Source organism: Mastomys coucha, unplaced genomic scaffold (assembly GCF_008632895.1).
Source record: "Mastomys coucha isolate ucsf_1 unplaced genomic scaffold, UCSF_Mcou_1 pScaffold6, whole genome shotgun sequence".
Classification (NCBI taxonomy): domain Eukaryota; kingdom Metazoa; phylum Chordata; class Mammalia; order Rodentia; family Muridae; genus Mastomys; species Mastomys coucha.
This window is the reverse complement of record NW_022196912.1, coordinates 118200170-118208727: the sequence shown is the minus strand read 5'-3', so window position 1 is coordinate 118208727 and position 8558 is coordinate 118200170. Positions and strand designations below refer to the sequence as shown.

Below are 8558 nucleotides of genomic sequence, written 5' to 3'. Positions count from 1 at the left end.
TGTGGCTGAGTACCTGTCAGGTCTGGGTCTGAGTCCCCTTTCAGAAGTTGCAGGGGTCCAGGAGTCTATCCCAGGAGTTCTATGGCTCTCCTGTTTCCACCTGGCACCCCTGTAAAGGTCCTAAGAGACCTGCCCCTGCATGCGCCTTACACACTCAAGACCACTAACACAGAAGAACACAGCGAAGTCACCCCAGCCTCCAGTTCTTGTTCATCAATTTATCTCCCTTTAGAACTGAACGTGGGAAAAGGTTGAGGGGCAGCCGACCTGTCTCGGAACCTGGTGACTGTAAAGTCACTGTAATGGAAAAAGGTCACTTCTAGAGAAGTAGGCTTGGCCTTTCTCAAGGAGGGCTCACACTCCCGAAAGACTTTGTTTCTCTTAAAACAAAAACAAAAAACTGTCACCTCCCAAACTGAAGCCGGTCTCTATCCAGTCCTTACCATCACCCCCAGTTTGCAAAGTAAGCAAATCAAGTGTCCTAGGCCATGCGTGGGTGGGCTGGAGGGCGCTGAGGTCCACGAGTGGAGGCCTAGGAGAAGCGCGCTTTCCTAAGCTTTGTGGCTGCTTCCACGCACTGCCTAATTCTGCGTCCAGGCGGGACCAAACTTACCGCAACCGCTCTCTAACCCAGGAAGAGCAATAACAAGAGGTCCCGGGATCTCCTTCAGTGCCAGGGAGGATTTAGCATTTATTGTATGACTTTAGACAGCGTTGAAGCTTTCTCAGGCTTATCAGTGAGAGAGGAATCTCCACAAATGGTTAGGACCTCCAGGAAGTCCTCTACCCAGGTCTCGCCTAGAGTAGCTGGAGAGTGGCCTGCGCGATGTCCGGATGATGGACTGCTCTACAATTCCGGGGCTGGCACCCGGGACGCACGACTTCGGGCCTCTGCTTTCGTTCTGCGCAGAGGGTCGCCTACCTTCCCGGAGGTCGCCTAGCCGCCTGCGAGCAGATCTAGGCTGCCTGCGCCTCCCGCGGCTCGGCCGTGCCTCGCAGAGAATCCCGCGAATCATCACGGTCGCCCGCAGTGTCCCGACTTTCGTCCAGGCCGCTGGGGTCCCACTGAGGCCAGCGCGGGCCTGGAAGGACAGCTAGAGGCCTTTCGGAGAGCTCGCTGATTGACAGAGGAACGCCACTCAATATGTTGAGAAAGGAGACAGGCAGTCCCGGTAGACCCCACGAGAATTAAAACCGAAAAACAAATTTGGGGGAACGCACCCCTTCTCCCAGTATAATAATCAAAAAGGTACAGAACCTACCGGCACCCACACGGGAAGCCTCTGGAAGCATCGCTTCAGAGCGCTCCTCTCGGTGGTGAATTTTAAACGGTGGCTGAATTTGCTCTTCACTCGTGTGTTAGGAGCTAGAGAGAATCAGGGTAGTTTTCAGACCCAGAGTGACCGCTTTAAGAAAAAACAAAAACAAAAACAAAAAAGACAACTTTTACGTAGCTGGACGCGTTTCTTTCATCGTTTTTTTGCTCTGAGAAAATTTGGCTTTCGCAAAAACAAAGATTTTGGGAAAGAGACGAGGGCGGGGGGGGGCGGGGGTGAAGTGAAATTAGGCTGCGAGTTCACGGGGGTGGGGGTTGTCTGCGGGGGTGGGTGCGGATTTTCAATCTTAGTTGAGGAAGGACACAGCCACCCTCATTTCTCAAAAGCAAACAGATTCCGAAAGGGAATAAAAAGTAGTCCTAAAGTAAAATTAGCCACAATGAATTTGAGCTACAACCATAGGAAATCGCACCCCATAATAGAGAGAAAAGGGTCGGGGCGGAGAGGTCGGCGGCGGAGTTGTTAACGGCGGCAGGACAATAGTATTAATAAGATTAACCTGGGCAATTAGGCCGCCCGCCCTGCAAGGCCGGGGCCGCGCCGGGGCTGCCGAATGGAAAAGATTAGGTTAATTTCATTAATTCTCAATCCACAATCTTTTTCTGGCCCTGTGGCCCCCCTCCCTCCTCTTGGCATCTCTCCCCCTCCCCTGCAAGCGCCCCCCGCCCCCGCCCCTACCCCCCCATCCCACACCACCCAAAGGAAAAGAAAAGGACCAAATCTGGTTCTGTTTGTCATCTGCATATTACCAGGAACTAAATCCAGGATGACGTCGACTCAGTATAAAACCAACAAGAGGTTGAGCCGGTCGGAGCTGCGTCCTACCCGCGGGTTGAGTTCAGCTAGGCGGCGGCGAGGGGAGGAGAGGGCGGGAGGAGGGAGCTCGGACGCAGGGGGCGGGGAGGGGCGCGAGTTGCGCGCTCGCCCGCGCTCTCTTTCGGTTTGCTCGCCCGCGGGAGCAGAGAGTGGGACAACCCCCACCCCCCACCCCAAACAACACCACTCGGAGACTTCTTCTTCGGCGCGTCCCCGCCGCCCCCCGGTCCCGGCGCGGGGCTCGGGGATGCCCGCCAGCATGTTCAGCATCGACAACATCCTGGCCGCCCGGCCGCGCTGCAAAGACGCGGTGCTCCCGGTGGCGCCCAGCGCCGCGGCTCCGGTGGTCTTCCCGGCTCTGCACGGGGACTCGCTCTACGGTGCGGGCGGCGGCACCTCCTCGGACTACGGCGCCTTCTACCCGCGTCCGGTGGCCCCTGGAGGCGCGGGCCTCCCGGCCGCGGTCGGCGGCTCCCGCCTGGGCTACAACAGCTACTTCTACGGGCAGCTGCACGTGCAGGCGGCGCCCGTGGGCCCGGCCTGCTGCGGGGCTGTGCCGCCGCTGGGCGCCCAGCAGTGCTCCTGCGTCCCGACGCCCCCAGGTAGGGTCGCGATCGCGAGCGAGCCGGCCTTCGCCACCGCGGAAGTCGGTGGCTGCCGGGGCGTGGACGCGCGGTGTGCTTGCTTGCTTTATTCACCTGGCACCAACTTTCTCCCTTTGCAAGCCTTCCCCTTTCTCCCATTTATTTACCTTTTATTTTTTATTTGTTTATCTTTTGGCCCCCGGGTAGGGGACTTTGCAAACGTCTGCTGTAAACATTAGGTTAGAGTTAAAGAAACCGAGTCACCTGGAGTCTGGTGGCGACTCCACGCGCGCGCGGGGAGACTGTGATTGTAAAGTGCTTGAACCAGCTTTTGGATGTGTGCAGGCGGACGCTCCTTCCACGTCTAGGCATCCCTGGTCTGGATCTCCGTGCTCCCCAAAGACCTAGCGCTCCTTGCAGACATTGTTGTTGTTGTTGTTGTTGTTATTATTATTATTATTATTATTATTATTATTATTATTATTATTATTATTAGTAGTAGTAGTAGTAGTAGTAGTAGTAGTAGTAGTATTTTAAAGTGAGCGAGGGCAGCGAGCGGGTTGGCATATGGAGCCGAGAGAGGATGACTGACCACCGTCCCTCCCTGTGTCGCAGGCTACGAGGGCCCAGGCTCTGTACTGGTGTCACCGGTGCCGCACCAGATGCTGCCCTACATGAACGTGGGCACGCTGTCGCGCACCGAGCTGCAGCTGCTCAACCAGCTGCACTGTCGGCGGAAGCGGCGGCACCGCACCATCTTCACCGACGAGCAGCTCGAAGCTCTGGAGAACCTCTTCCAGGAGACGAAGTACCCAGACGTGGGCACTCGAGAGCAGCTGGCCCGGAAGGTGCACCTCCGGGAGGAGAAGGTGGAGGTAGGCAAGGGTCCCAGCGGGGCTGGGCTGGGTTGGGGACGTCTAGCGGTCATTCCCGGCACACGGTTTTTGCTCGGTCCTCCTTGGGGTGTCCCGGAGGCGGTGGCCTGGAGGCTGCCCGAGGGCACTTTAGGCCCAAGAAGTGGAGTGGAAATGAGGAAGCGTGGAGAGTGTTTCTCCTTTTGTTGGTCCTGAGCGCAGCGATTGCTTGCGATTTCTCCCTGCCAGGCTGAGGTTCCACACACAGGCAGGCTGTCCCCTGGCCACGCGGGGTCACCCGGTGCTCTGGCGTCGGTGGGCAGCGGCCTTTTGGTCACCACTGTTTGGTTGCGCAACAGGTCTGGTTTAAGAACCGCCGAGCCAAATGGAGACGACAGAAGCGATCCTCCTCGGAGGAGTCGGAAAATGCTGAGAAGTGGAACAAGACGTCCTCCAAAGCCTCGCCAGAGAAGAGGGAAGAGGAAGGTAAAAGCGATTTGGACTCGGACAGCTGACGGCCGCGGGCCGGCCGGGGCGCTTGCCTGACGCAAGGACTTGCACAGACAGTCGCTGCTACTTGCACACGCCCTGCCTTGCGGGAGGGGGTCGAGAAAGCAACGAGGAGCTAGCTGTAAATAATGTACAGGCCCGGGACTGCCGGGGACAGGCGCGTGGGGACCGCAGCCCCGCCGTCCTGGGCTGCCTGCGTGAGCCGCGTTCCCCACCGTAGTATTTATAGTTAAGTTAACGGTGACAATACAATAAAGTGATGGCGATGTAGACCAGCCATGTTGTATTTCCTACCCTAGTGCCATCATTTGAGGCCTAGAAAAGAAACGTGTTTAGTTGCGACGTGGAAGGCAATTAAACACAGCGAAGTAGGGGTGGGGAGGTAGGAATTGGTCGCACTGGGTATCGTGGATCTTTGGGAAGGCGTGGAGAGCGCAGGCTGGGCTTTTGAAAGCTTCAACTTTTCTGTCTCTTTCCTTCCTTGAAGCTTCCTCAGGGCCCCTTCCCGGCTACCCACTCAGGACCTCCACTTTCGAACTCACCCTAGACTTAAGACCAACCCTGAATTGAATTCCTGTGTGAAAAGGGTAGCTCTCCTGGTGGTTGGTGCTTTCTTTCTGGCTGTCACCCCCTCAGGGAGCCCTTCTTCTCTTCCTCTCTTTGAACCTAGAGCGTTTGTTTCCAGGACTCAGACCTGGTGCTTGCACCGAAGGAAGCGCCACTGAGAACTGTGTGCGGGAGCACCCGCTGGGGACTTACTTTAGGACTTACTTCACATTAGGTCCTCTCAGTTTTCCAGCTATGCTTGGTAAAGGTTAGGAAGGGCCGAGTGGGTCTCTCTTTCAAGGAGCCTTGTAGAACTCCTTGCCAGAGGAGTGAGTCCCTTGGGGATGGTCGACTCTTTCAGTGGGAGCTATCTGCCCCCAACACCATCCACCCCTGAAGGAAGGCAACATTCCTGAAGGAAGGAGCACTCCCTATGTATCTACTGCGGGTCGGTTGTGAATTTACTTTTTTTTCTCTGAAGCAAGGTCACTCTGGCTGCCATCTGTGACAAAATGGCTTTAATATGTCAAACTTTGAATTAGTCCTACCTTAATATGTTAAACTTTTAATTAGTTCTACTGTTAGTGTGTTTATCTAGGAGGAAACCAAAGCTTAAGGCTCACTCCTTAGCTATGGAACTGGGGAGCTTGCTCTCCCCGTGCCATTTTGAATATTTGGAGCAAGACCTGTTCAGGGACCGACACTACGGTGAGAGACAGTGCAGGAGAAAACACGTTGATTTATGGGGAGCACTTTTTTTCTCACAGTTTGTAGGATTATAAGGCCAATGTGACTAAGCCCAGGATTGACATAAAATATGTAATAACACCTAATATAGCTATTTTTCTTTAATCTCAGATCTCAGGCTGGCCTTGGACTCCAGATCCCCCGGCTTTTACCTACTCTGCTGGGATCATGGCCGCTACCAGCTCCAGGTCCTGCTTTTAAAAGAAACATCCTCAGTTAAATGCTTTATGCAAAAAAGAAAGGGTTCAGAGGACAGATCTGCCTACAGGGAAAGATCTCTGTCGTTCATACCTACACTTTCCCACAGTTTGAGCTGTCTCTGATACTGGCCTCCATAGCTATAAAAGAGACACAGACATATAGGATCTGCGTTTCAAGGCTTTGGATGTTTTCAGGTGTTAATTCAGAGTGACAACTGGCCTCGCAAAATACATTATGTGGTTACTTAATAAATAATGATGATGATGATGATAATGGCATGGCTTTTATAATATATCAGGACTAATACTTCAGAACTTGCTTCCCTCATCTCTCCATCTTCTAAGAACTCTGTGAGATGGGGCATACTGTCAGCATTTTACAAGGGAAGAGGTTTCTGAAAGGTTAAATATTTTTACATCACGAAGCACATAAGGAATCAAGGGCACGGCAGTTTTACTCAAGTGAATCTTGTACATAATTGGAAATATTTATGAAAAATCACAGTTTCTACAAAAAAACATCCCAAGAAGATGGACAATTCTAGATGTGCCTTGGAATGGTTTTTTAATATACCTTCTCTTTAGATGCTAGACTTCCAGCGTGAGAGGGCATGGACTGCTGGGCACCCCACTTGGTAACAGTTGTGTTACTGGATGGGGGTTCTGTTGGATAGAGAGGAGCCTGAGGGGTAAACTTCTACCCAGACATCTATTCTCTCATTTACAGTACACTTCCATGTCCCCTTGCATCTGACCTTGCCCTCCAGCTTGCTATGCAAGGGAATCTTTTTAAGAGAATCTTCATTTTTCTGGTCTGAGAAGAGATATATGGCTAGAGATAGGGAGAGGGGAAATGGAGGGGCCCTCTCCTCCCAAGAGGTGGTGAGAAGTTGCCAGCACGTTAGAATTATCTGAATGAAGAGCCTGGAGCCAACTATTCCTTGCCTGGCTTAGGGCAGATCTGAGATGGTGAGAGACCCCGCCCCACCCCCTCCCCAGTCTCCATGCCTGGAGTTCCCTGTGAAGTGCTGTAGCACTGGCCCAGCTCACAGGAAATAGGTATGATAAACGTCTGGAGTAAAGAGGGAAAAGTCAGCAAGGTTGGCCTAATTATAGTCTGCCCTCCCTTCTGCATGCCCCAGGCAGCTGTGGGGCTCAAACCTCTGTTGTAGCTGGCTGTCAGTGTCAGGCAGGGCCAGATGGGGGTCACAGGGCAGAGAGAGAGAGAGAGAGAGAGAGAGAGAGAGAGAGAGAGAGAACCGGGACCTGCTGACTTTCCTTAGTTTTGTGTCACAGTGTTGGAAAGTTGTGCATGTATGTGGGTAAGGTGTGGGCCCAGTGACTAGTCTGAGGGCTTTCCGTCTCACACGCCTGCATCCCACTCATTTCAAAGCCGGGCAGATAGAAGCACAGAGCTAAACTAAATGGCTATCATGTCATGGGGGCTATGATCGGCAAAGCTCCTGGTCCTTGAGTTTGGGTGAACCAAGATGCCTTGAAGAACCTAACTTGTTCTATTGGATCCTGATGGAATCTAAGCAGAAGCCTGGCAATAACAAGTGACTGTGGGAGTGAATGTAGCTACCTCAGGGGGACACAGGAATTAGTTCTATGCCAAGCAGTCCAGTAAAGAACAATAATAAGCATTTCCCTAACAATGGTCTAGCATTTTCTACAGCCAGCCTTTCTACACACATCTCAGGCCCACTTTATCCCCTTTTATTCTCTCTCTCTCTCTCTCTCTCTCTCTCTCTCTCTCTCTCTCTCTCTCTCTCTCTCTCTCTTTCTCAGGCTGGGTTTCACTTTGTAGCCCTGGCTATCTTGGAACTAATCATTATGTAGACCAGGCCATCCTATAACTGCCTCTACTGCCGAAGTTAAAGATGTGTGTCGCCATGCCTGATGACTTGTCTTTCAGGTAAGAACCTGAAGGCTTGGGACCATTGAACAGTGAGTGGCAGAGCAGGCCATAGATCCCCCTCTCCACCCCAGGCCCCCCAGCAACTTCCCACACACCACCACGTCTTCCTTGTAATGAAGGATAGTATAATATTTACTAGGCATCCCTGGTCACTTGGGCCATGGGGGACCCTGGTTAGAAGGAGTTGAGGGATGAGGGGTACATGTGTGTATGAAAGGGTGTAAGATTGGGGGATACAGTTTTCTATCTTTTTCCTGGAGAATTTGTAGTCATTCTTCTTAGCTGCCTGGATGGGGGAGGGGATCGCAGTTTGTAAACTACTGCTGATCGAGCAGTCAGTGTTTGGGGAGAATGTATTTTAATTACAGTTCTTTGATCAGCCTGTGTTTTATTGACATTTGAACTTTAAACCTAGAGGCTTTGTTTTGCTCTTCTGGGGACAGAATGACCTTTAATAGCCTGTTGAGTGCTAGGGTTAGATGTGTGAGCCACTGTGCCCCGCTAGTATGGCGTTTTGATATATATATGTGTGTGTTATGTATGTGTGTGTGTGTGAATGTATATATATGTATGAGGTAGGGACAGACTCTTGCTCCACTTCATTACATGGTGGCTATTGCAGACCAGAAGGTCAAAGTGACAGAGAGATCATTTTCCAGATAGTTGGTGTGACTGGACTTTAAAGCCACCCTGATCCAAGTTTCCATCAGAAGTCCTCATCCTCACCCTGGCAGGTTAAGCTGTGTGTCTGTCAGCCTTCTTCCCCACCTGCAGAATGGCTTTGAGGGGAGGGGAAGACTGGAGAGAGAGGAAGGGACCCAGCTGAGCGTCTGACACATTGGATCTTTATCCCTGGCTTTGAAAACTCGGTCTGACCAGCTGATCAATGCACCACTTAAGCAGATTAAGGAACGCCCCTGTGTTCTTAATCATTGTTGGTTTAGAAGCCTGTGCGACCACGGGCCACAGCCTGTGCTGGAATGGTGTGGACTTAGAGCTTTGCCTAGGGTGCAGAAGCTCTCATCGTCCTCCTCCTCCTCCTC

The 8558-nt window shown here is 52.4% G+C and overlaps 1 protein-coding gene across 1 annotated transcript; it reads left to right on the top strand.

The window, feature by feature from the left end:
* Positions 1-2197: 2197 nt before the first annotated feature.
* On the top strand, positions 2198-4371 carry Gsc (goosecoid homeobox). The gene is made up of 3 exons (XM_031356171.1): positions 2198-2755; positions 3353-3612; positions 3951-4371. Exons 1-3 carry the CDS (start codon positions 2401-2403, stop codon positions 4104-4106), a joined length of 771 nt encoding a protein of 256 aa, XP_031212031.1. The 5' UTR covers positions 2198-2400; the 3' UTR covers positions 4107-4371.
* Positions 4372-8558: the final 4187 nt, after the last annotated feature.

Bases quoted from the DNA above. Each gene is read 5' to 3' on its own strand.
- Gsc (XM_031356171.1), top strand. From the start codon at position 2,401: ATGCCCGCCAGCATGTTCAGCATCGACAACATCCTGGCCGCCCGGCCG. The intron at 2,756-3,352 runs GTAGGGTCGCGA...CCTGTGTCGCAG, and splicing joins CTGCGTCCCGACGCCCCCAG to GCTACGAGGGCCCAGGCTCT. The intron at 3,613-3,950 runs GTAGGCAAGGGT...GTTGCGCAACAG, and splicing joins TCCGGGAGGAGAAGGTGGAG to GTCTGGTTTAAGAACCGCCG.